This window comes from Puntigrus tetrazona, chromosome 3, assembly GCF_018831695.1.
Source record: "Puntigrus tetrazona isolate hp1 chromosome 3, ASM1883169v1, whole genome shotgun sequence".
NCBI lineage: Eukaryota > Metazoa > Chordata > Actinopteri > Cypriniformes > Cyprinidae > Puntigrus > Puntigrus tetrazona.
The window spans coordinates 19,636,307-19,664,071 of NC_056701.1; the positions used below are offsets into that span (position 1 = coordinate 19,636,307).

The 27,765-nt window shown below is 37.7% G+C and overlaps 2 protein-coding genes across 2 annotated transcripts; both read right to left on the reverse strand.

Annotated features, from left to right (window-relative positions):
* Positions 1 to 582: 582 nt before the first annotated feature.
* kcnh4a (potassium voltage-gated channel, subfamily H (eag-related), member 4a) lies at positions 583 to 24,075 on the reverse strand. Its single transcript, XM_043228896.1, has 16 exons — positions 23,432 to 24,075; positions 16,957 to 17,190; positions 16,277 to 16,408; positions 16,046 to 16,170; positions 13,027 to 13,288; positions 12,282 to 12,439; positions 11,987 to 12,194; positions 10,919 to 11,113; positions 10,517 to 10,716; positions 8,498 to 8,747; positions 7,317 to 7,516; positions 6,372 to 6,410; positions 5,175 to 5,536; positions 4,951 to 5,036; positions 2,558 to 2,634; positions 583 to 2,219 (listed from the first exon to the last, which is right to left on the reverse strand). The coding sequence occupies exons 1-16, from the start codon at positions 23,505 to 23,507 to the stop codon at positions 1,335 to 1,337; spliced, it is 3,489 nt and encodes a 1,162-aa protein (XP_043084831.1). The 5' UTR covers positions 23,508 to 24,075; the 3' UTR covers positions 583 to 1,334.
* A 1,082-nt stretch (positions 24,076 to 25,157) lies between these two features.
* On the reverse strand, positions 25,158 to 27,152 carry hcrt (hypocretin (orexin) neuropeptide precursor). Its single transcript, XM_043235530.1, has 2 exons — positions 27,036 to 27,152; positions 25,158 to 26,057 (listed from the first exon to the last, which is right to left on the reverse strand). The coding sequence occupies exons 1-2, from the start codon at positions 27,093 to 27,095 to the stop codon at positions 25,674 to 25,676; spliced, it is 444 nt and encodes a 147-aa protein (XP_043091465.1). The 5' UTR covers positions 27,096 to 27,152; the 3' UTR covers positions 25,158 to 25,673.
* Positions 27,153 to 27,765: the final 613 nt, after the last annotated feature.

Below are 27,765 nucleotides of genomic sequence, written 5' to 3' on the forward strand. Positions count from 1 at the left end.
GCCAATATAACATTCTTGGTTTTAATTTAAAGGAATAGTTCACCCAAAAATGAACATTCTGTCATCATTTACTCACTGTCGAGTTGTTCCAAGTCTGTTTCTTTGTTCTGCTGAACACAAAGGAAGATATTTTGAAGAGAGTTTGTAACCAGGCTGTCTTGGGTCACCATTGACTTCCATAGTATTCCTTGTCCTGCTATGAAGTCAATGGCGACCCAGAAAAGCCTGGTTACAAACTCTCTTCAAAATATCTTTCTTTGTGTTCAGCAGAACAAAGAAACAGACTTGGAACAACTCGACAGTGAGTAAATGATGACAGAATTTTCATTTTTGGGTGAACTATTCCTTTAAGTACGGACAGCCCGGTTTCACGTGAAATGAGCCGATGGCTGCCAAACTGATTTGTGTTTTATTCTTTGAAGAGGGTATTTTCAAAAGGCAAATGCCTTTTTTACAACCCCAAGTCAATTAATTTAGTCACAGTCGAGAGATTAACAACACAGGCATGAAAGAGGCCCAGAAATGATATATGCAGAGAAAGAATAAATCAATATTCTTTCTGACAATGAAAAAAGAGGCTCAGCAACAAAAATAAATTTATATTGTTCTGCACATGCTTTAATAGTTTTTTTAAATAAAGAAATAGTTCACTTACAAAATGAAAGTTCTGCCATTTTTGCTTTCATATTTTTCACAAAAGATGTTATGCTAAAGAATTTTAGAAACTTTTCTATTGTCCAGTTAACTGAGACATTTCTCTGAATATCTTCTATGGCCCAAAGAATAAAGAAGTTTCATACAAGTTTTCAACAAGGATGATGATGGAATTTAGATTTTTGCACGAACCATCCCTTTAACACAATGTCAGGGAAATAAAATGCAATTCATCTTCTGTTATAAAATCATGAAATTGGGTGCAAGTGTTTTAAAATGAGGTTTTGATCACGATGCAGTGTGATAACAGCCAGTAAATTCTAGCTCTTCGTAATCTATGACTCAGTCCTAAGGGACACCCGTCTTATACAAAACCTACACGGTAAAACTGCCAATGTAAAATCAAGCCATATGGAGTAAAATAAATCCAACCGGTGGAAACAGATTTAACCTAAATACAATTAAGCATGACTCACAGACCTTTAAGTCCTACTTGAAAAAGAGGCTATTTTGAAACAATAGGCACAGTTTTGCACATTATCGTGCATATCTAGCATAACCCACATGCACGGCTCCCACAATGCATTGCATTTGGTTAAAATGGGGGCATTATCCATGCAGCAGACAAAGAGTATGATAGAATACTCTTAATATGTCCATGACTCCTGCTAAGAGATGGTTCAGTGATTGTGTCCCTCCTTGGCAGGTCCTGGTTTCGCCTGTTTCTCTCCACTGGATGATACAATGGGCTCAAGTGTGTGAACAGGACTTGATCCCACCAGGTCATTCTGTCTCGGACCTGTGGGGAAATGCAGCAAGCTAGAACTACAAATCCCAGAATGCAAAAGTGTGCTGACTGCTATAAGAGGCTCTGATGGGCCGGTTGGTGTAACCGATAAATGGATGGGTGTGGGCGCCCTGGTGTGCAGCTCAGAGGTCATTTGAACGTTTAAAGATGGATGCGACTGACTCTGGATGTTATGGGTGCACAGAGACAATGTGTTCCCGGGACTCCCGCTCCTAACCTGAGGAGCCAAACTACTGGACGGAAATGCTGCCAAGCCTAATAGTGACCCACCATTGTGAGGAACATGATGTCCTAGACAAGGAGAGTTGGGTGTGGTTTTAGAAGTTTGATATGAGTTCGGCTGACTTTCTACGCCCAAGGTGGCGACCCTTTCCTGGTCAGGGCAGCATGGGAAATAGGTTGAGTGAGGACTGGGAGCTTGATGGAGATGTTCTATGTCCCCTTCCTGACCTAAGACGGAGCCTCGTTCCTGGGCATGGCTCCCGCTGCAAATGCACATGTGCCTAGATCCTAAAGAATCTCTCTGAGACGCCTCCGGCTGGAGGCAAGGACCGGCAGACATGTTAAAGGCCAGCCTGGATGGCCAGTCAGTGGTGGAGGAGGCCACGCTGGTACAGTTGGATGATGTATGACAGAAAGAGCTGAAGGGATTGAAAGAGGAAGCGAAGTGAGGAGGGGTCACGTGCGTGTGCAGGAATTGCATCATTTCGTGGAGCTCCTTGGTCAGTGAGGACACTTCCTGGTTCAGGTGGTTCATCTGAAACAGAACCAAACATCAAAAGTTGATGTCAGACTATAGCAAATGACAAATAATGGTGATGAATGTCATGAATACCATTCAAAGGTGCTGTATGTAAGTTTTTGACTATTCTTAAGCCCAAAAATAACATAATATGTTTGCAAATATTTAGAAAACATGTTATGTTTAGGGCAGTTTTGGGCAGATTCTGGGCCAGAACTAAAGTACCCATTTCAACCGCTAGCTGGCCAAATATTCCAGTTGTCAGACTCTAGCTGTCAATCTCACATACTGCACCTTTAATATAAAGGAAAAACTGCTATTTAAAAATGTTATCTCTTTTGATTTCCTGATACCTCTGTATTGAGTTGACGGAGACTCTGTCTGACCTCCTCTGTCTCAAGGAGAAGGTTTGCACCAACTTGAAACGGGTCTAAAAAGTCCAAAAGAAGTAAAAAAACTGACTATTTTCATAATATAATATATATAAAATTTACACCAGGATTTCATTCCTACTGAGTTTGCAGCAGTTTTCTCATTTTTTTTGTACATTTTGCATTTGAGTTGAACCAATAACAAATGTATTTGTGTTTGTCAGTGACAATAGGAGTAAAATTAACAGTGACCTAAATGTGTATAATGAGAGTGTTTACTATACATGTACATCACAACACTGATAACTGTTTTAAGTAATGTGCACTCTGAATAAGCTGCCAGAAAGCCAATTAAGGTGTTACATGAAAAGGACAATTGGGTAATGGCCAAAGCAGTTTTGACCTGTATTCAATAATACAGCACTATTTAAAGTGTGACCATGACCTTACAGGTTGTCAGTTGCAGTGCCATTGCCTTAATCACGTAATGGTACAGTGAAGACTAGTGAACAGCGCGTGGACATATTTACTGAAAGGGTCAGTTTGGTCTGGTTGCATTTTTACTTTATTTGCAAATGCAAAATCACGGAGGTACTGAAACGTTCAATTTCATTAATAACAATTAAGTAACAAAATATCATTATCATTAGTCTAAAAAATATGTTTTATACAACAGCATTTCTACAGTAACTCTAACCAGTAGTTCTACATAATAGGGGTTCTAGTCTTTAGTCTTTAATAAAAGCCGAACAAAATTAAATACTGCACCGAAGGCAGAACACCAAGCCAGTATACCAGTACCAATTTTTCGCATTTTCTCCATATAATTTGCCATTTTTTTTTCACAATTGCATAAATTAAATAGCCAAAATGTGCTTTTTATTGTTTTGTCTAGCTTTTCAAAGACAAAATAAAAAAATACTTATAACTAGGCCAACAATGGACAATGTAACTTAAAATTAATAGGTAGAAAAAAAATGTTTTTATTTTTATTACCCCCTTCTTAAATAGGGCATGTATTTTTACTACACAAATAAATGCAGCCTTGCTGAGCAATGTTTTCCAAAACATTGGCAAATATTACAGATCCCAGTTGAAACACTATGTATGGTGGTTATAATACATCTATTAATAGAGTTGTTAATTGTTGTTAATAATTATTATTATCATGTGCGTGTCATTATTTAGTTGTTTGGAACGCAATTGTCAAAGGGAACAATGTCATTTCAATACACTCACATTTCACTCACACTCACATTGGAGCCCTTTGTTTAGTCACGATGCATTAAACGTTGGCGATATTTGCGTGTGATATTTGTCCCACTGTGTGCAAGACTTTAGACATCGCTCCCTTTGATAAGTGCATTCCAAACGACTACATAACGGCATGCATGTGCTCTGTTCACTCTTTTTCTCTGATTCTTTTAAATGACTTTCCACAGCCCACATGTTTGCTGCATATGTACGTGACCACACAATTGTTTGGCATAATTTATGAGGTCTTTTCGGTTAATAGGTTGCCAAACAACTGGTGCATCCCTAACCACAGCCTCTTAAAATGATGTGTAAAACAGGACAAAGAAACCAGGAACTGAACACCCTTCAAATACAACTAATGTATGAACTAAAGAGGGAATTAAATCAAACACAGGTGGAAACTAATGAACTATAGCAATGATTAACTAATAAGAACAGGAACTACCAAATAAGGGCAACAAAGGGAAACTAAACAGACCAGACATGCAACACTTGGGCTGTATCCAAAATCGCCTCATACCTCCATTCACTATTCCCTACATTAGTCCACTCATTCAATTCACTTGAAGTAGTGAATGAAAGTGTGAATTCGGACACTTTTGCATAGTTTTCTTACTGCTTCATTATCATTTGACACATGTAGCTCCATGTAATAAGATTACAGGAATTATCCTGAATTCTGTCACAGAAATTATGTTTAAACTGGTTAAACAATTTAATTATCACTGTACAGTGAATTTGTTCCTGTGTTGTATTACACTATTGACGAGTGCTTTGTAAAATGAATGGATGGAGGATTCAGCTGTGGACGGCATCTTCTGGAAAAACGTGGCATGCGGCTCTCACACTTCATTATGAGGATTCTGTAGCTTTTTAGTGTACATCGGATGTAAAGACCTTTTTTTTGCGGTGCATTGTGGGAATAAATTAGTGAGAATAAATTATTTGAGAACGTCCACTATGGTTTCGGACACCACTAAATGGCTGTCCCCTCATATAGTGGACTATTTGAGATTATAGAGGGCAATATCAGATACAGCCTTGTAATCAAAAAGGTTCAGAATCACTGATCTAAACCATAATGCACTAGTCTTATATTAAGGGAGACGCCACCTCACCTTTGACCTCTGTGTTAGGAGATGGCTCACTGTGTTCAACGTTGAAATGAAAAGCGTGCTCGTTATCCTCAATGCCATCGACAACCCTACAGGACAGACAAAGATATTAGTGCATCAGTAATCAATATTATCTGCTCTAAGTATCAATAATGCTTGTTTATGGAGGTTACCTTCTTCTAGAGGTCGTGTTAAAATAACAGTAAAAAACAGTAATTTTTTCTCACCGGGGGCTTAGGTCCAGCGGGCTGACACAATTCAGGGTGGGAATGAGCAGTTTGGCTGGTCTGTTGCAGGAGCTCTTGTCTATTCTTGGGGCAGGAACAGGAACAGCTGCAGCTGGAGACAGATCCTCATGGGGCAGCATCTGAGGAGAGGGGTTTTGTACTCGGGAGCTTTGAATGGGGGATCTGCAGAGACGGAGCATGCTAAGGTGCCGAAACTCTTCCCCTAACATGGTGCTCAGGTTAGGCTGAGATGAAGGACCTCCCAAGCCAGAGAGCAGGGGCTTCCTGCCCTGGTCCTGTCCAGCATCCTCCTCTTGCTCTGCCTCCACGATAAATGGCAGCTTGCAATCATCAAAGCGCTCCTGGAAGTAATAGAAGAAAAAGATTAATATAATATAATAGAAATAATTAATATTTATATGTTATTAAAAAAAAAAATTTGAAGAAAATTTGCATATTAGAATGATTTCTGAAGGATCACATGATTGAAGTAATGACAAAATGCTAAAATTACTTTCCAAGACATATTATAAAGGAAACACAGTTATTTTTATCAATTGTCACAATTACTGTTATTTTTGACAAAATAATAATAAGTACTGCACAATATTTAGAAAGAACTATCTAACCTAAACACGTAGCTGTTACAGTTTTGGCAAATTGTAAGTTACAGTAACCTGACATCATGTACTCAAAGGATTTCATTAATTAATTTGTAAACTGAAAAAGCAATAAAAATGCATGCCTTCTTTTTTGAATTCCTAACCACTCACAATTTACAGTGTGGGGTTTCATGCTCTCTGCTTTTGCAAAAGAACACTCAAAACTACTTATGAGTCACTGTTCTGAGTGTCATCGCGTTCTTCTGTGTATGACACTGTATCCTTCCTTTGGTTGGTGTTTGTGTGTGTGTTAGATGTGATGTTCTGATCATTAAGACAGCTGGCACAGCAATGAAAGAGAGGGTCAGTGCCACAAACAGATTGCTAATTCACCTGATTCTAGTTGCTGGTTGCCAGCTCTGATGTGACGCACACACACACACATCTGCAGCTCAGAGTGACACTGATAATTGGAGGCTTATGTAAGGTGGTCTTTTGGTAAGCATGTGTATGGCTGCGCATGTGTGCAAATGTGAGAGTGTGAATGGAAAGGTTAAAAAAGACTGTACAAGTGTGTGATAAATCTGTTCATTACCTGTGGGAATCGAGCTGAGCGAGAGAATCTGGCTTGGCCCTGTTGGGATAAATGAAAATCCTAAGAACCGTAATGACTCAAGCTCAGACAGAAACAAATGCAAATGCCAATCTACAACACTTAAGCACGAAACCCATATTGTTTTTTTGTGTTATGCATTGTTAATTTATTGTTTATTTATTTACTTATTTTTGTATTTTCACTCTGCACAGAAGAAAGCTCTAACTTCCTAACTATGTACTTTTCTTTTTAATTAGTTAAAAACAAATACATGCTTTACTAAAATAAATGGATGTAAATTAATGTTTTGAAATGAAATGTATTATATGCAAGAAGACATTCTATTTTACATTTCTATTCATCAAGGTTCCAAACAAAATGAATCCTAGTTTTTAACAAAAATATTAAGCAGCACAACGGTTTTCAGCATATATAATAATGTTAAAAGGTTAATAATGGTATTAGCTAATCATTCAATATGGAATGTCTGCTGAAATTTTAGCCAACACAAATAAGACATTTAATTTTAAGCAGTAACATAATAATTCACAATATTACAGTTTTAATGTATTTTTGATCAGTTAAATGCAGACTTGGCGAGCAGAAGATACATTAAAAATCAAGCGTTTGAATGGTAGTGTACTGAATAGATGTGTAAAAATGGACATATAGTTTATATAAAATAATACACTGAAAATAATCAAATTAAATTGCACCAATATGTCTTAAACCAGACAAAACAACATGGCATAATGATTAATTAATTTAAGTTTTAATTAATGATTCAAGAAAGGAAGGGACAGCCAAATGATACAAGAGACTAGCACAGCAATGTAAGAAAGTCAACTGAAAAATATTAAATATTTAATATTCACAAAAAAAATGTAAACTCCAAAAACGGAGACTGGCCAATCAGCTCCATGTGTAATTTCCACGGCACTTTACCTCTCTGAGGTTGTAGGTGAGATTGTGGTGTATGTCCTCATTAAAGCGGCTGCCATACTCTGGGTAGAGCTCCAGAACCTCCTGCAGCGCTCTGACGCTGATGTACTGTAGATCACAGTAGGTCAGAGCCTTTACATCTGCATTAGCTTTGATCACCTGATCCTTCCCAGGCAGGTCGGCACCAATCAGGTCTCCCTTACCTGTACATCAGACAAACATCTTAGTACACGTGAGGCAAGATGTTGTTTGATTTTATTGCACTGAGATAAAGATCCGAGCTCATCCCTTTAATTAATTATCTATAAATCTATCAGTTCGACTGCCACATGATTACCTATTTGGCTTGAGTTTAGTTGCAGCAGCTGCATCAACCGCGACAGCTGGTACTAACATTTAATTGGTTGGATTTTGAATTCCAAAAAAGATCTAAAAGACTACAGAAGCTAGAGACTATGGTCTACAAATAGTGCTGGGCAACGAATAATCTAATCCAACATTAAAGTTTTTGTTTATATATTATAAGTACTGTTTATTGTGCATATTTAAGCATGGGGCCATTGAATGCTTGAATCTGATTGGCTGACTATCGTTCCAGGGTTAGCGAACATAGTTCCAGGCAGCCGAGCACACTTCTCGACTCCGGGCCGGGGTGTAAGCGTTTCACGTCGTGACCACATCACCACCTTGGGTGTGCATTATTTTTTTTTATAATTCAACGGCCCATCGTCAATTATTCCCTACATGAAGACAATCACATACAGTATATATTTTGAAAATATTTAGCTCTCCTCACAAAAAATGTTTTATTAATTTGTAATTTAATTCAATTAATTTTATTTAATCTGTAACCCTACCCTTTTATTTTAATATCTGTTTCTGAAGCATTTGATCTATGAAAAATTGTGATTATTGGCATATGTGTTTAAATATATTTTTTTCAATAACTATATCTGTTAACCGAGGCAGTCTGCGTGTTGTAAACCAACCAGTCCGTACGGTTGTAAATATGTGTGTTTTGTTATCCAGTGTTGGTTAGTGTTTTTTTTTTTTTGCATTTGTGAAGTCATACACACCCAGAATGGCTTGAGGGTAAATCATGGGGTAATATTAATTATTGGCTAAACAAGTTGGTTTACTTTCTGACTTTTTTAGGCGTTTGTCTATTTGTGTATATAACATACCCAGTATGGCGAGCACCATGCCGTCCTTGAGGACCTCCAAAGACCCTGAGCAGACGAAGTGTTGAGCGTGCAGGGCATCTCCATGCCGAATGAGGTACTCTCCAGGTGCACAGAAGGAGGTCTTAATGTGCAAGGATAGTGAACGCAGGCACCCCCTACTGGCGGAGGAGAAGAGAGGCAGCTGCAGAATGTCTTTGTTTAGGTGCATGGCGATATCTGCCCGCAGCTCGTCTGGGAAGTCATGTAAAAGCTAACGGACAGGAAAAGAGATGGACGTTACCCAAAATGCAATGGGGGGATGTAAAGATCATGGCTGTGTCTTGACATAAAAAAAAAAAAACATACAAAGATGACATTTAAATGCTGTGGCTGGTCGTTAGCTAGTGTATAAATGTACAGTACATCTGCTTTTGATGTAATTTCTAACAAGACATTTGTATGTAATAATTAAATTTCCTTGCTAACCTGCTTTATAGGATAGTGCGGCTACTAGTCAGCTATCAGCTTTCAGACTCGGCACAAGTTTACAGTTATAAAAATAGATTATTGTGCTAGAAGGCTGTCGTATCCGTCATAATCATTATGCAATAGTCATATTCTTTCCCTCAGAATCTGTCTTTCAATATGATCTCAACGAGATGGAGTATCAGCAGAGTACAGTAACTGTTTGAAGGGTGTTGCTGTGAACCGCTTTCAGTGTTTTTCAATCACTGCATAAATTAGTAGCATGGCAAATTAGAGTGTAAATGAGCTAGGCCATGCTTCAGTTCCCACACAGACTGCGGTCTAACTAACTAAATGTAGCAGTGCTACTAACAAACTTCATTTTTAGTGCTGTGACTGTAGCTGAAAATGTAGCTTTTACTGCAACATAGTGGTTTACTCACAAAGCTTCATAGCTAAAGAAAGCATTAAACATCAGAAAAAGTCAGATTTAGGTAATCAGACGGTTCATTTAAAACAATTCGAAAGAACAGTTCACAGATTCTTTTAACTTGATATTTTATGTACTTATGTGCTAATATTTCTGATCTGCTGATTTTTAGCTTTGTTTTTATTAGTTATAATTAATTTATAATAAGATATTTACATATTGTTTGAAAGGTAAAGTCTTTCATGCTCACCAAGGCTGCATTTTTTGAGCAACATACTGTAAATCAAGCAATTTTGTGAAATATAATTACAATTTAAAACAAATGTTTTCTATTTAAATATACTTCAAAATGTAATTTTAATTTACTCCAGTCCACAGTAAATTAAATTAGTCTTACTGCCTAAGATTTCTTCAGAATATTTTCAAGAAAAGAAAGTTTAACAACACGTATTTGAAATAAACCCATTTAACATTATAAATGTAATTATGATGTTTTTAATTGTATGCCCTCGCTGATAAAGTTAAATTAAAATACCTTTAAAGCTTGAAAGCTTTCCTTAATAGCAGTTTAGCTATTTTTTGATAAAACACAATAGCTATGGTTTTTTTTTTTTTTTAAGGACAACTTTAACTTTAGTTTAACTACTTATAAATTAGTAGCTTGCAACTTTTTACAGTTTTAAAGTAGTTTCCCCAACACTGCACTCAAGACCTTCGTGTTTCGTGTTTTTAATTAGATATAGGTCTTTTCATGGTGGGCAATCCAATTACCACTGCTATAACAATGACAGTATTCAGCATTAGTGAATGTCTCAGGAAGCTATAATTAGCCGATTGGAAGTAGATGTGACCCAGATCTGTGCTCGTGAATTGTTCTTCATCTGATGATACTAGTATGTTATTAAACTCTGATGGGGGCTTTTACACAGCTGGAAAAAAAACTTAATTGGGGTTCTATATATAACCCTTTATATTGCTTTGCACCGAACTCCATAGAACACTTAATTCTAAACACACTCTATATAAAACAAAGATCTGACCTGAGCCTCCATTCAAATAAATATAAAGCAAGTGAATTAAACTGTCGTGGCGCTGTGTAAACATTGCAGTCATATGCTCCAGAGCCCCCACTTGTAGGGTCTCACCTCGTTGGCGTTGATGCCATTGTTGACAGACCAAGTGGTCTGGAAGTACTCCAGCATGCGCTGCTTCAGCTGCTGAGGCAGGCGATGCACACGGATGAAGTCCTTCAGATCCTTCATGCGCGTGTGGTAGAGCGAGCGGCGGGAGTACATGCGCTGGATGATGGCTGTCACGTTTCCAAACACCACAGCGTGCATCAGGGCTGTGGGAAGATCACGAGAGAGAGTCTTGAATAATTGGCTGTTTGAATCATCTCAGTGAACAATATGTTCTACATCTTAAATTAGATGCTGAACTTTCTGAAATGAAACTTTTTTTTCAATAAATGGTTACCAAAATGGGGCTCTCTTGACCTACAAACAAGCTAATTATACATTAGGCCTGAAATGCGCTGGTGAACACACCCCCGATAAGCATGGTACAGATGGAGAAGATCTTCTCAGCGTCTGTGTTGGCACAGACGTTTCCGAACCCAACGCTAGTCAGACTGCTCAATGTGAAGTAGAGCGAAGCGATGTAGGCGCTCCGCAAAGATGGGCCGCCAACTGTACCATTCGTGTAAGGAGTCTCCAGACGCTTGCCCAACTCCTGTAGCCAACCTACAGAGGACAGAAACAGTGGAAACAGAAACAACAAACAAACGGAATTGAAACATTAACTTCATATTGACTTTTGTGAAGTAAAAGTTATCATTTGTTATACCATCAGCAGGTTTATTGAGCATCCAATCAGCATGTTAGAATGATTTCCTGGGGATCATGTGACACTAAAGGCTGGAGTAATGATGCTGGAGAAAATCACATGAATCACATGAATAAACTATGTTCTGGAATATATTCAAATAGTCAAATTAACACATTTCTGATCAAATCCGAGAGCTCTCTGACCCTCCCATATACAGCAAGGATACAATCACGATCAACGCACATAAGTGGAGCAAGGACATTGGTAAAATAGTCCAAGTGGGGTTCAACCATAATTTTACAAAGCTGTAAATTACAAAGCTTTGTGATACAAAGAAAACAGTAACTTATTTGACAATTAATGCCTTTTGCCATTTTGGTGAGTTCCCTAGGGTCTAATCAACGCAATAAGTGTTGTTTACGAGTAGTAGAAAGCGTGAGCATGCTGAATGTAAACAACACTGATTATGTTAATTATGTTCTGGAGTGCTCTTCAAAGTATCTTAAAGGGTTACTCCATCCAAAAAAATTTACATTTTGTTATTATTCACTTCCCTTCATGCTGTTCCAATTATTAATTATTAATTATTGACAGAATTGTTTTCATTTTTGTGTGAACTAACAATTTAAACTATCATAATATTTTACAATATTACAGTTTTAATGTATTTTTAATCAAACAGAAGCAATCTTAAAGGACATAATACTCTTTTTTTAATCAAAAAAGATACTGGCCTAAGAGCTTTTGAATGGCAGTACATTTAATTGGCAAAAAATACAGCCTCTTACCAATGTCCCAGGTCAGGGGGTCATTGCTGGCAAGCTCTTTGCGTCCAATGACGTACCAAACACAGGCCAACCAGTGTGCCAGCAGGGCAAATACAGACATCAGTAGTGTCAGGACCACAGCACTGTACTGAGAATAACCATCCAGCTTCTGCAGCAAGCGCAGGAGACGCAGCAAACGCACCGTCTTCAACAAGTGCACGAGGGAAGTCTATCAAATAAAGTACACATTTAGTGCAGCCTTACAATGTATAGTTGCATGGAACTTAGCATTTATAGGTTTAATATGCATTCTCACCACTGAGATGTTGAATAAATAGAGCAGGTCAAAGGGCAGAGCAGCGATGAGGTCCAGGACGAACCAGGTAGTACAGTAGTGTAAACAGATGGAGCGAGTGTCATAAACCACCTGACCCGCAGGCCCCACGTAGGTGGTTCGGAAATTCAGAATGATATCTAGGTAAACAAATGAACACAAAAAGCAAGCGAATTCAGAAATATAATTTAAAAACTGGAATAATATTTCTCACCAGAGCTCTCAAACAGTGCCCTTTCAGCCGAACACAAATATTGACTGTGGACGCATGAATATTAAAAACATGCTAATTAGAGTGATGAAGCCTCGTACATGCTGGACTGAATAAATATTCATGAAGCTTGTTCAGTGTGGATCTTTTGTCCATGGTACATTTAGTCCCATCAACCAATTATTTTACCACATCCGTGTACATGAGGTTTATTAAATCACCACTTGCTTCAGGTCACGGTGGTGCTTTCAAATTATTATTATTACTATGTTTCTGATGAAAAGAGATTTAGTTGTGTGCTTTGAGTAAAAACCAGATTAGATCGGGAGTGTGGTTTTTAAAGACGGTCTCGGTTGGGAATTAGGGTGCGATTGTCACTTTGTTAACATGTTTAAGGTGAAAGCAGCTCTGAGCTCTGCAGATGTCGGAAGTTAACACTGTTTAAAAATGGAACAGAGGTGGAAATGAAGCACTAAAAGGAGACGCAGGACAAAGTTTTCCACAAAAACCACACACCGAGGATGAAGAGCATCTCCACAGCTATGTCGCTGACGATGGTGGTTCTGGAAGTGGAGTCGCAATCAGGGTTGTCAGGCTCGCTGTCGTCGGGGGCGGAGAAGCAGACGTTGTATGGGACGGTGACAGCCACGTAAAACGTCGCGAGGAGGATCAGCCAGTCCCACAATGCTTTGCACATGCTGTAATGGAGTAAAATGAAGCGGGATTTCTGCACCGACGCCACCTTGTATTCCGGGAGAGTTGGCTGTGAAAAAACACGCTGTGAAAAACATGAAAAGAGATGTCTTTTTATTTCTGTGTTTGAATTATAAACCTTACACACTACAGGAAACAGGAGTTCGAAAACTAGGATCTAATCTTAGATGTCATCTTTACTAAGAGCCTCTTAAGTGGAAGCATTTATTTTTTTATGCGATAGCAAATTATCTCTCAGCAGTCGGTGATTTGAGCGTTGTTATAAATCATAAAAACCGCATTCAATTTCTTCTCAGTAATTCAGCCTTTTAGCCTGTAGTATTCTGAATTTAATCACGGCTGATCCAAATATTCTTCACTATGTCTTTTGTGTGAATGTGGGCCGCACTGTGCCCGTGTTATTGGAGTTTTTAAATTAACTGGTGACCCAGCAGCATGCCCAAATGTGCAATGTGCACATGCTGTCACCTCATTAAAAAGTAAAAGAATAGTATCCTAATAGAAATTGTTTCTCGCTACATTAAGCGTGAACCAGTAACCTTTAAAAACATTTGGTTATGATGTACAGAAGTGGTGTACCTTGCTACTACAGAAAAACCATCAGGCAAAACCATCTGTACCAGACAGTTAAATTTATCCAAATGACTAAAAACGAAGACATTCAAAGAGGAACTAAAAAGTCTCCAAAACAAATCTCACAGACTCCCATCTTCATGGAAATGATGCACATTTTCATAAAAAAGTAATCGGTGCCTTAAAAAACAGCGATATCAAACACAGTTTGCCAGTTCATAGAAGGCTGCGCTTGAAGTTTTATGTTTGTGCAAAAAAGCTAAATGTGGATTTAGTCATTTGCCCAGAAAAAACTGGGAAGGCGTTTACAGCAAATCAGAAGGTTTACAGAAGCTAACATTTGCAATTGCTTCCTGAATGCATCAGAAATAAACGTTCATTGATTCTTCGCACCTGCAGCGTTCAGAAAGAGTATCTGAGACACTCAGAAAAGTGCAGGTAACAGCTCATAATGACACACGGCAGGAACATTTAATATTTGCTGTAAAATGTCAGGGCAACTCTTAATGATAATTATACCTCACCACAAGAGAGAATGTCCTCTGACTCAAAAGCTCTCGATTTAGATTCATTTCACTTATATTCATCTGCTAAAGCTGAAAGTTAGCGGGGTAAGATGAGCCATTTTGCGGTCCTCGAGCAGGGTAAGATGAGCCATTATGTGGTCCTCAAGTATCTAAAGCAAATTCAGGATGTTTTGTGTCATTTTAAATGATATGTATATTACTTGGAAATTTTTTTTGCTTTTTCCATGGCTCAACTTGCCCCAGGTTGGGGGTAAGTTGACCCGAGTCAGTGGGTAACATGAAGTATTTGCGTGAAAACTTTTTGACTGAATCTGATTCAAACCCTTGTGGACTCTCTTACAGACTAATTTAACAATCAAATCATTTGACAAACAGTCAAAAACCAAAGTTGTATCCTTCCAGATTAAACAGAGGTTGTTGAGTAAGATGAAATAAAAACTGAGTTACTTAAATAGGCATAGAGTCTTTGGATTTGAACAATTGTTCATTCAAAGATGGTGATTTTTATTTTATTTTTTTTTACCATGAATCAATCATTTTACATAAGAATAAGATTTCAAATCATTGTCTGTAAAAATTGAGATTTGAAACATCTGAGACTTTGTGTTCAATATTTCGTGCAGTTTTAAAGGATATAAAGAACAATATATTGAAGACATATTTTGAATTGTTTGACTATGACTAGGGTTTAACTCTAGTTTGTTCTTCCACAGATATATTAGAATCGTTTTTAGCTTTTATGCAAATGTGAGTCATCTCTTCATCACTAAAAGTTCAATAGATGTGATTTTTTATACAAAGCCAGTTGTTTACATGTAATCTATTAAAAGGCACTCGCATCACAATGTAGGTGTTCAGTGAGGATTTTGGGAACAGTATATTCTTTCCAAGCACGAGGACTTATTGTCCTAAACAAAAGGTCTGTTGTTTGAAATATTTATTCATGAAAGTAAGAATTGTCATCTTGACATAAATATTGAATATTCTGCTAGAGATCAACACAATTCCAGACATGAAATGAGTCTGACCTTTTCCTTTTAACAGCTACGGTAGACTTTTCTTTCATCTTGTTAGCTGGAAGCACGAGGACATTTACTCTTTAAAAGCGTCAGCAGATTGTAAGGTCAGTCATAACAGAACATAATGTCAGAGAACAAGAATCTCATCTTTACGTGCACCACTGAAGAAATGCGTTTTCTTTATCGGTATTTTCATCCATTTTCCAGGACAAAATACAGGTTGCTTAAAACGAGATCAACCTACTTGCATGAAGCAAATTGTGTACAAGGATTTTGCCAATTTTTTTATACGTATATATATATATGTGTGTGTGTGTGTGTGTGTGTGTATATATACAGGTTTTTAATAAACATTTTGGAAGGTTAATGCTTAAAAGTAGGACAAAATATTGATGACAGGGTAAGCAACATTTAAAAAGAATTATTAAATTATTATTTTGGAAAAAAAAAATTATCCAAAATAAAAGGTTTTGTTTACATAATATATGCACGCTGTTTATATTTATTTTTATATATTATATATATATATATATATATATATATATATATATATATATATATATATAATATATATATATAAATCTAAACATGCATGTATATATATTTAATATTGATAATATTGATCTATAGTATGGATTCTTTACCACATTAAAACCTCCACAAAGGTGAGTGAGAATGGTTGTGGTTTTCATATCTCCTTACATTTGGCAGCTTCCTTTTGCTCTTGTTGGTGAACTGACAGGTCAGGTGGTACAGGACGCTTCGGCCACGCTCACGAGCTTGACTCAGATGAGTTCGACCCGACTTCCTGTTGTGAGTACCGTCCTCTGACAAACACACAACAAGTATATAAAGTGTCAGAAAATACAGATATATTAAAACTACAAAATATGAATTAATATAGATCAAACAGGCTCAGTGCCAGTCAGGTACCTTCTGTGGCGGAGCAGGGATGTGATTTGCCGTACGAGTCAGTGATGTTTTTGAAAGATAAGAGAAAAAGAACCACTTCTCCTTTCTCATTTTTAATAGGCACGATGTCCAGCAGACACCAGAATGCGGTACCTAGAGTCCCAAAAGGTAAATTATCATAGCTCCAGATGTGTTGAATACAAATATATATACTGCTGGTATGAAGTTTGTAATAATTAAGATTTTTTTTATATGTTTTTGAAAGTCGTCTCTCACCAAGGTTGCATTTATTTAATTCAAAACCAAGTAAAAACTAGAGCGATTAATCGCGGTTAATCACATCTAAAATAAAGGTTTTATAAATATTTTTGCTGTGTATGTTTGTTATGTAAATACACACACATACAGTATATATGCTGAAAATATGTATTTACATTTATTTGAATGTTTAATGTAATCGTCACATGCTTGGACTCTTTGTTGTTGTTTTTTCATGTCCCATGTGCTCTGTGTTCAGGTGTGTTCAGTTAATTACCTCATTTACTTTGTACTATATAAGTTAAGAACAAATTGAGCATTGCATCACAATTACATATTAAAATGATTTCAAACAGAAAAAGTGCTATATTAAATTGCAGCATTACTACTGTGTAACAATGATATATTTCTCATTTTCTGAAGTTCTGCAGAATGGTCTTTACCGTTCTTCCTGTAATAGCGGACCTCGGTCTGGAACTCTCTCTGCCCTTCCAGGGTTTTCTCCACCTGCTGAGTGACTCTCTCGCTTGTTTCCTGTCCGTGCAGGAACTGACATGTGCACGTCTTCTTCATTACCTCAGTGCGTGCGAACCCGGTGAGCTCGCAGAACCCGTCCGAACAGTACACGATGGGGTACCCGCGACTCCCCTGAGCATTTCCCAGCAGGAAGTTACTGTCTGCACACACCCAACACACACAAAGCAAAGAATTGGAAAAAGGCGAGATGCACAAAAGTCACTCACTTTGCAAAATACATTCACGATGTTCGCCGTCGTCATATAAAGAAAATTACAGTAGTAATCTCTCATTCTCGCCTTCTCGTTAGCAAGCTAATTATAGATTTCCCGTTTTATTCTGATTTCTTTAGATCACTGGTAAAAAAAAAAAAAAGATGAAACGTGTGTGTACTGTTTCCAAGGCAACTTTGCTATTCATTTCACCTTAGTTTTGCAGGGGTGGAGATTATATAAGAATCAATTGACTGTGGGTGCTTGTGTACGAGTAAAAAGAAGTGTTATAGTGGCTTCAGTTTCTGGATCCTAAACAGATCCTAAAATTCGGCCCCCAAACTGGGCAGCACTCTTTCTTTCTTTAGCGCTACTGAACTATTATAAAAGCCAAGTGGAAATAATATTTGTGCAACTGATCCCCATTAATGAACAAACACACACAAAATCTTTTCCTTCCCACTCATTTGTTCATTCAGAGCTTTGATAAATAATCTTAATGGAAAACCATTGTTAAACATTGCTAACAGCATGTAATTGATCCCTATCGTGTCGCACTTTACACAAAGCGCTTCATCCATCCATGCGTTCAGCTGTTCCTTGCTTGTGTAAGAATCAATAGACAGCACTGGTGCAGAGCAACTATAAATAAAGCTTAAGTTAGATGCATGACCTCACCATCAACCTCAGCGCACAGAACAAGCCTATATAGCGTTAGTGCTGCATCTGCGCCACTGACATAATGAACAAATAAATGAACCAGAGCATGAGAATATGAAGCGATCGAGGTTCCTAAGTGAGCAAATAAACTATTTGGTGGTGGATCAGATTTCATACACTTACTGAACAAAAACACGTGCATATGAGAAAGGCGCTTGATATCCGAGAGGGTTTCGCTTCATCTGTTGCTAATATTATTTCATAGAATGATATTACTGATATAAAATTATTGACATACAAGATTGCACTTGAGATTGCCAGTTTGTCTGCCCGTGTTTAATGTTTATCATTATCAGAGGCTGGAATCTGTCTGTGCCATCAGATAAGCTGGAAAGAATGCTTTTACTACTCTGGATGCAAAAACTAAAAAAACATGCTTGATATCAACCTGTAGAGCTAAACCAAGTCCAAAAAAGGACAAAATAAGACACGAAGCCAGCATTATTGTGCTCTTAAACTCTGCTCAGAAACATTTCAAAAATACTACAAAATAGTTCAGAATTTGTTGATTTAATAATCATGTTATAGTCAAGTTTCTACAGAGCTAGGTGGCATAGTTAAAAAGTGTAGATCACACACACACACACACACACACATATTGTGTTTCCATGATTTATGGGGACTCTCCATCGGCATAATGGTTTTTATGCTGTACAGACTGCATGTGTTATTGTCCTACACCAACCCTACACCTAAACCTACCCCTTACAGGAAACTACTCACATTTTTAGATTTTCAAAACATTAAATCCTATATGTTTTATGAAAATGTCTCCAAAAGGTCAAAATGTAATGATATTTCCATCCTTCTATCCATTTGGTCCCCATAACTTGATAAATAGCAGGTGCACACACATGCTAAAAAAATCATGTTCTCATGTTTTTATTGTTAGGTAGCTGTATTTTAAACTGCAGTTTAAAGGACAACTGGAATTCACAATGAAAAAAAAAAGATTCTTGAAAACTGTTAATAGTTATCCGTTTTCGCAAATTAACTCTTACATATAAAATGCACATGTAAAATGAAATTCATTAACCCAACAAATAACCTTGTATTCACAAATGGTTTTATAGATTGACTAAAACTGGTGTTCAAACCATGTGTGTGGTTCTTCACACATGCAGTCTTTTCTTTTCCCTATCAATCCGTTCAAACGCACGCTGCTAATGCTGCAGAAGCCAACGGTTTTTGACAGATTCAGCTTTCCAAGATGGTGAGATGATACTGTGCAACTGACAGCTATGAAAACTATCATTACGTGCTGTGGTATTAAGGCAAGATGTTCTTGGTATCTGGTTGCTATGGAAATATATATTTAAAAAAACATATGTCAGTGCGCTTATTTCTGTCGTTGGGGTTACCAGGAAACTATGTCTACAGTTGATTTTTAATAGAAACTGTGAAAACAGGTTCATATCTATGCAATCTAATGGAAAATACACACCCGCACATAAAGAAATTTGTTTTTTTAAAATACCTGCTGTGACATTTTCACTCTTATGCTCTTTCTTCCTAAATGACTAACAGTACACAAAAATACTTGGCAATTAGCAGGATGAGAAACTAAGAATATATGACGCTAGCTAGGCTTGAATTGCCAAGAGGAAGCTGCTAATAACTGCAAATAAAATACACACTAAAACAGAGGTAGTAGCTGGTCAGGACGCTCCTGAGCATGCATTACAAAAAAGGCTCAAGGCTATGAAAAACATGACACGACAGTAATTATTATTATTATTTTTAATAGAAAGAAATCAGGGCACACTAAATTCATCAAAAATGACAGTAAAGACATTTATATTGTTATAAATGGTTTCCTTTTTAAATAGGGGCTCGCCTTTTTAACTTTCTATCAAAGTGTCCACACAAACATTAAGCATCACAACTATTTTCAACATTGATAATATCACTGATAATAAATATTTCTGGAGAAGCAAATTAGCATTATTCTTTAAAATTATGTAACTATGTATACGTTTCTATGTATGTACTGGTACTTCTGAATGGGTTCTGAAGTCAAAGTACTTGATGAACGTATACTAAGTGTGGAGAGCATTCACTCAGTATCATTTTTGATCAAGATGGCTTTGCATTGGAGCTCTTCATATATGAGACCCTGAAGCTCAAAGCCAATCATAATAGCATCGGTATATTTGTAGAATTAGCCAAAAATACATTTTATGGGTCAAAATTGCACATTTTTTGTTAAAAATCTGAATATTAAGCAAAGGTCGTGTCTCATGAAGACATTTCATAAATTTCCTACTCTAAATATATCAAAATTTAATTTTTGATAACAAACCATACAGCAATGCTTATATGTTAACTTTCAGATGATATATAAACCTTAATTTAGAAAAATCTACCCTTATGACTGGTTTTGTGAGACACACGCATTAGAAAATAAATTATAACAATATTTTTATGGAAATGTTAGACAATATTATGAAAATCTGTCCAATTGTAACTCTGATAATGACAAATTTTTTCAACATGCTGTCCTAACATTATATTAATTATGTAAATTATATACAGTGTATAGATACAATTGTGTTTAATGGGAAAATACATTTAGGGAAAGTTGTATGCACATATTGCATAAAACAAAATATTTTATTACATAGTTGAGAATCGGCCTTAAGGAAAGTTTAGCATGAAACATCCTGAAATCTAAAATTATTTTGGTGATTTAAAAAAAATAAATCACATTTTGCCTTTTTGATGTCTGTTCATGTTAAAAAAAAAAAATCTGCAAAGCCAAACCATTCGGGCTCTTTTATGATATAGACGGTTATGCATGCGTAATCAATACAACAGTTTTAATGGAGTACAGGCTAAAAAATACAGCATCGATCCGTTAAGTCCTTGTCAAGCACCTCTCTGTTCTAATAATCCTCTTCAGATCTTTAGTCTGCCGCAGCTAATTAAAAGTGATTTAAGCGATTATGAAGGAGATGGGAAAAAACAAGAGATAGAGAGGAGGGTGGCGATACCGAAGCATACAAATACTCAACGTCACGTCTCTCACTCACACATGTACATACTGATGCTGAATTTAGACAGCCAGTGTTGCTAAGGACGAGTGTGACACGATAGCAGGAGGTTCTTCTGAAAAGTGAGAGAGCAAATGGTCAGCGTGACATTTCATAGTGTGAAAATCTGTCCCCTGGAACGGCGGAGGGAATGATTCATATGATTTATATGATTGGCTGCACAGTGAGTTAAGGACATTGCTTTTGTTAAGAGCATCACGCTTACACAAAAAGCAGTGGCTAAGAAGGAGAGGACGAGAGAAAGCCCTTTTCTTTTTCTTTTTTTTTAGATAATATAGATATCGATATTTCTTTTTGCCGAGTGGTTGCTGTCATTGGTTTTTAATTTTTCTTATTTTAACAGCCTCCTCACACAGGAGTGCCGAGAAGGTGAAAGGCTACTGATGGCAAAATCTCCTGAGAGCTCATTAAGAGACTCCTTACAGTCTAAACAGCAAGACTGACACCAGATGCTTCGATATATCTGAAGATGGGAGAAGATGGTGCGAGTTCAGAACGAGATTCTCAGTCACTGTCTGTTTGAAACGTACAGCTGTACCAAGCACATGTATGATCACAGACCGAAAAGGTTAGTCCTTTCTGTCCATAACTTGACGTGATAAACTTAGCGATTAATGGTGTATTCTCACCAGTAGCGAAACGTATACGGGCTGAATGAACAGCAAAACACGCCACACAGACCGCAGATAACAAACACAGAACGCAGCTGAAGCAAGTTTAACATTTCAAAGTGAATCCAGTTTGAATTCATTAGGTTGTTCGTAGCGTGAACAGAAAAAACACTACACCCAATCTTACTAATCTAATTTACATGTTGTATTATTATACTGCAAAAATTATTTTCTATCTTAGATTTTTTTGTCGTGTTTCTAGACAAAACATCTAGAAATTCTTAAACAAAGAAGAATAGTCAAAATTAAATAGTCAAAGTTTTTAGAAATTAAGCAAAATAGAAATTAGCAAAATAATCCGCCAATAAGGTAAGCAAAATAATCTTATTCCAGAGCTTGACTTGGGTTTTTTTGTTTGTTTTTTTCCTGAAAACAAGACTATAATTTTTACTTGTCTGGAAAATTTCTCAATTTAAGAATTTTTAGATATTTTGGCTGAAAACAAGACAATAAATGCAAGCTAGATGCACATTTTTCACACAAAAATCACACATAGCAGCAGTGTTTAAAAGTACTCTGTCAAATACACATACTTTAGGTACTAATGTGCTTTTTGGAGGAAATTAAGGTAGGCGTAAACTTTTGAGAAGGCACTGCCCCAGTGTACTTTTTTTCTGAGAATACATAATCAGTCAGAAAGACGCTGATTTGGTTGCAGCTTAGATGACTGGACAAGATGAACGCACTCAGTGACTTAAACCATATCCTGCATTGACTGCTCAGAGTATAACACACTAACACCACTGTGTCTGTCAGTTCAGAGTAGTTAGGGTAAATACAACACTTCTGATTCAGTCATGCCCACCTTCGTGGCTTTGGTGTGCTTTGAGTTCTCTCAACGGACATGATGGCAGGTAGAGAGGGAGTGAGGACCACTTACACAAAATGATCCCATCATCTGTTGCCCTCCATCATTTGTTCGCTCGTATTTGTACAGAGTTGTAGAACATAACTCCCACACTATTGAGCACTGAGGGCCGTTCTTGCAATGAATAACACTTCAGGGTTTTTTCGAGTAGTTCTGTTCACACACAAACACTCAAATACAACAGCTCAGCCTAGATTTATCAGTACAGCAGAAAAGCACGACTCTAGACCATTACCAAGTACAAATTCAACACAGCTCATCTGACCTACTGACACTAAAATAAAACATTCAGCCTTCAAGAATGGCAACATTTTTGCATGATTCTCTTTTGACATCCTAGTAAAGTAAACACTTACGCTCCTATGACACTTCTTACAATATTTTGCAATCACAGCGTGATGCTCATATTAGCCTAAAACGTTCACTTAATTTGTCACAAAACAAAGGACTCCCACAGAAAGTATCTGAACAAAGGTCCAAGCAATAAACACAATGATGGAGGAAGAATGAAGATAGTACATCACAGCCAGCATCCTGATTTTAGTTTTTTTTAGAATTGAGATAAATATGTATATTTGAAATGCATATGTATTGCTTCAAAATATTTCATGAGCAAAAAGTCTTATTTAAAATGCGGTCTAGCCTTTGAAGACTTAAGTTAACAATACTCCACTAGTAACATGATTATCATTATAAAATAAATGAAAGATTTAAGAAACAAACATTTTATGAAAACGATAAAAGCACAAATGAAATGAAACTGACAAAATAGAAGCTAATTTAATATAACCTTTCATTTTTGGATGTCTAAAGTCTGAAGCGGCGTTAGGAGGAGTTTGAGAGCCTCTGAGGATGAAAGCTGTGACAGAGTTACTCACGTGTGCCATCAAAGCGCTTGGCGATGGTGTCAAGAAAGGTGTTCTGAGGGGCCAGGAGCCCTTTCATCACCGGCATGATGACTAATCCTCAGAGCTCCATCACACACAGAACAGAGAGCGGGAGAAAGTGAGAGGTGAGTTCAAACTGTGTTGGTGGCTGGCTCACGCAAGGTGCTAATGGCTGCTTGTTAAGGACCGTATCGGTTGAGCCGAAAGCCTTCTGCAGCAGCTTCGCTGCAGTCTTCAGTGTCTCTGCTTTAAAGAGCACGCGGTGCAGGAGTCTGTAGTTTGGTAGGATGCATTCTTGTCACCCAGCAGTCTGTGTCCGGATGGTTAAGTTTGTCTAATCTGCGGCGATATTGCGCTCACTTTCCACAGCCCATCAGTTTGGTACATCTGCTCTCTCTCTCTCTTCTGATGTCTTCTTCTTTCAAAAGCTCTTTCCTTTGTTGCTTGTGTTGTGTCTCTTCAGCGTTCCCCGCTCAGTCTCTTTTTTTCTTTGGATTCCTGCTTCTTTTTCTTTGTGTTTTTTTAGATTGTCCAAATAGGAGGTCAGACGATTCTTTGCATCCTTTTCTTCCTCCTCAATCCGTTGTGTCCGATCTGAGGCAGGTGCACAATCTCTACTGCATCTCTCTTTCACTCACTGCTATCTCTCTCTCCACTCTTCTGTCCCTCCCTCTTTCTCTCTCGTTCTCTTTCTCTCTCCCACTCTCTTTCAGAAAGAAGCAGCACAAAGAGCAACAATGGAAAAAAAAATAGATCACACAAGTAGATCACAGTGAATATAGTTTCTCAAAGAAACCAAAAATGCTCTAATTGGTTAAATTAATCAAGAATCTATCATCTATCTAAATATCATTATCGCATATAATTATCAAACTACTATGAACAATGATCTCATTTATCTCAATAGCACTGATTGCTCCTGTGGGGATGCAGATATGTTTCGTTTTCAAATATTTTCAAGGAGGATAATCTACCCGAAAGCCTGCAATAAAATATTTCACATATAACCAAATTAATGTGGCACAAGCAGATCTCTCTGGTGACTGAGTGACAGTTATAGAGGCTGCAATGGGAGCAGTACTGAGTCTTAAACCACAAATAAAGAGACTTTAAGGGCTGAAGTGGGTTTAAAGGGACAGTGACATTACCAGAAACACAAGAATTAGGTGGAGAGGGAGAGAGAGAGAGATGGTGTGAAAAGAGAAAGCAGAACCGCCATCTGTGCTGAGCAGATATTTACATATATTACCAGACAAAAGCAGCATCTCCCACAACACAGGAATTTCTATAAGGCAGAAATTTGTAAGGATACAGCTCTGGGTCATTCACAATCTGAAAATGTGTTGTTTTCACAGGCAGTGGGGGTTGAGCGACGTGAGCATGGGTCTTTGAAAAGAATAATTATCTCTCAAAAATGTGTCAGGTTGAGACAAGCTGTCACACTGATACTGGGGCAAGTTGTCACATATGTTCGTGATTATTCTACTGGATCACATTATGAGAACCAGCCATGATGTATCACACAGCCCTTCTGTATTTGAAACACTGATACGTTGTGGAGGAGCATTGCTGACTTAAGATGATAATTAATTTTAGGCTAGAATGTTTCTAAATTAGTTTCTCAAGCTTTAGTTGTGTAGTTCAGCTTTAATCTCAAGCAACAGTTTTTATGAAAGCAAAAAGAACAAAACGAAAAAAACAAAAACAAAACACGAACTTTATTAAGCCAGTGTTTTATTTTACAATATTTACATTGTCTGCCATCTGCTGACCACAAAACATACTACACATGACCGAAATATAACAACTTCTATTTATAAAACAAGACAAATTGTTCTGCCCTGATAACTGATAAAATAGCCTACTCATAATTAACAAATAATTTATTTATTTTTATCAATCAGAAAGGCGTGAAGCTTGTTTACTAGGGAAAAGAAAGGATTTAGCATTTTCTGAAACCTTGTGATTCCTTCAGGAGTTTTAATGTGTTTAAATTACGTACAACGTGAGTTATAGGGGCATAAAAAAATAACATTTGAGGTACGACTGTATGCAGCTTACGCTACAGGCCTATGTCTCTCATTAGCGTAATGTGAATCAAAAAGCTTTCAGTTTTTTTACTCAAATTAAAACCGTTGTTTTCAAACCCCGTTGAGAACTCGCTTTCTGAGCTGGCCTGCAAATGAACTTCGCCATTGAAAAGCGCCGCCGTGGCTCCAGAAAGCGACGACTGTCATCGTTTTTCGCGAGCGTCCAGATCCTCCGGGACCCTGGGCATCAGGTACAGCGGCGGCGGGCGCGCGCCGTCCGCGAGTCTCTTTCCCATCGTCAGGATGCCCGCGGCCTGGTTCCGCGAGCCGTGCAGGAGCTGCTGCAGGCGGTCCTGGACGCGTCTCTCGCCCACTTTACGCTTGCCAAGCGTTAGAATTCCGACCGCCGCGTCGTTATTAAAGCGGCCGATATGCCTGGCGACGGACGTGTCGTTTCGGCGTCCCGCGCGGCACAGAATCTCGTAAAGTTTGCAGGACCTTGAAGGGCTCGTGCAGCAGGTGGCCACGCCCTCCGCGTCCCGCGTCAGGTGCGCCAGCAGCGCCATGAAGAGGAGCAGTAGAGCTCTCTGATGGAGAGACAGAGGGTGTATGCATTAAAACCCGAGCATTTATCAAACGGTTCAGGCGTACTGGCTTATAATATTAAAGTTACAATAATGTTTTGTATATTTTGCTTTATTGTATAGTTTTGCTTTATTATAACTTGTCATCCCGTGAGCCTCAGACACGAACTGCGTCAAATTAAAACAAAGAGCTGCCAGGTGAGATGCCTTACTGTCCATACAAATAAATTGTTTTAGAGCTTCCAGTACACAGAGACAACAACTCACAGATAATAAAAAAATATTAATATAAAAAAATATATAAAATGAGCACATATGTGTATATAAATAAACAAGAAATAGAAAACAAAATGGGAAAATAAAATAAATTGTATGTACAGCTGTGCTATAATATAGAATATGTATGTCTTGGATGTAGGGTGATAATAAATAAATATAAGGTGACTGCACTTTTTATTGCACAATATTGCACATTTATCTTTCTATAGGTAGATATGGCTCTTGTACCTGGCTGTCCTGGAATTCAGTGTCTATTTATCTGACTGATTTGTTTCTTAAGCGTATACAAATAGAAATTTTGCAACACAATAACGTTTAATCAAATACAATACAGTTTCTCACATAAAACTCATAAAACTGTTTATTCCAAAAATTCTGAGTTCTAACTATTAATGGCGGGCAGCTGTCGGTACAAATATGAAAGTTACTAAAAAGCTTGTTGATTAATTTCAGCTATAATTCTGGAGAAAAAATAAACATCTGTCTTTCGAGTTGACCTGTAATTGAATGTCTGAACCGTCAGATTGCCATACTCTTTATCAGTTTAGCTTAGCAGCTGCAGCTTGTATGATTTTTTGGTTCCAATTAAACTTTATGATCAGCATGAATGTCACGGCAAATTAACTAGTATAGTCCTCGGATGGACCCATGCAAATTAAAGCCTTTAGTTCAAAAAAACTGAAATAATTTGACTGCTCTTACCTTGGCTGTGCAGTCCATGCGTCTGGCTGCTGCCCCGCTCTTGTTGAAGACAAACGTCATGTATCTGATGGACTTCTTGTGTCGATGGTCTTTTCACGCTCTGATACGGCACTAGTGTTTTTATACAGAAGTGCCACCCATCTCTCCGTCCTCTGAGGTTAATTATAGGCATAAATTAGACTGACAACCAGCTGATGTTACCCCCTTAATATCTTCAATGTCATGTTTCTTATTTGAAGCTGGATTACGGCACAATAGAGAACCGTTAGGGTTGTTAGCATCTTTGTCATTAGTGCCTGCTCGTATCTAAGTAATTGTATAGAGAGCTCTTTAGGACTATTGTGGAGGGGTAGACGAGCTTCGTTAGCGAATGCCAACAGAATGAGTGTATGATGAGGCCTGGACTTAATTAGCGGGATACGCGGAGGGTCCTGATACAGTGACAAAAGGCTGAATGGAACAAAGGAGCAACAACGCCACGCCGTCACTAACAAACGAAGCAGCAGGAGAATACGAATGACCGGAGGCCTTTGTGTGAAGCGGAAGGTCAGAAAGCAGGTAATGACCACATACTCAGGTAGACGGACCGTCCCGACTCCGTCGGTGTGACGGACTGCGCGAGTAATGGCATTCACATTATATGTAAATGGAGGATTTTGGAGGTGAGCAAGTGTCCGTTGTAGTTGACTGCGTTTGAATGTTTGTAATGTCACGTGTCTTTGGATATGTC

Excerpts from the sequence above, each read along its gene's own strand:
- kcnh4a (XM_043228896.1), bottom strand. The coding sequence starts at position 23,507 with ATGCCGGTGATGAAAGGGCTCCTGGCCCCTCAGAACACCTTTCTTGAC. Across the intron at positions 16,409-16,956 it reads CCGCTATTACAGGAAGAACG|GTACCGCATTCTGGTGTCTG; the intron begins GTAAAGACCATT and ends TTGGGACTCTAG. Across the intron at positions 10,717-10,918 it reads CTGTACCATGCTTATCGGGG|CCCTGATGCACGCTGTGGTG; the intron begins GTGTGTTCACCA and ends ATCTTCCCACAG.
- hcrt (XM_043235530.1), bottom strand. The coding sequence starts at position 27,095 with ATGACGTTTGTCTTCAACAAGAGCGGGGCAGCAGCCAGACGCATGGAC. Across the intron at positions 26,058-27,035 it reads GCATGGACTGCACAGCCAAG|AGAGCTCTACTGCTCCTCTT; the intron begins GTAAGAGCAGTC and ends TCTCTCCATCAG.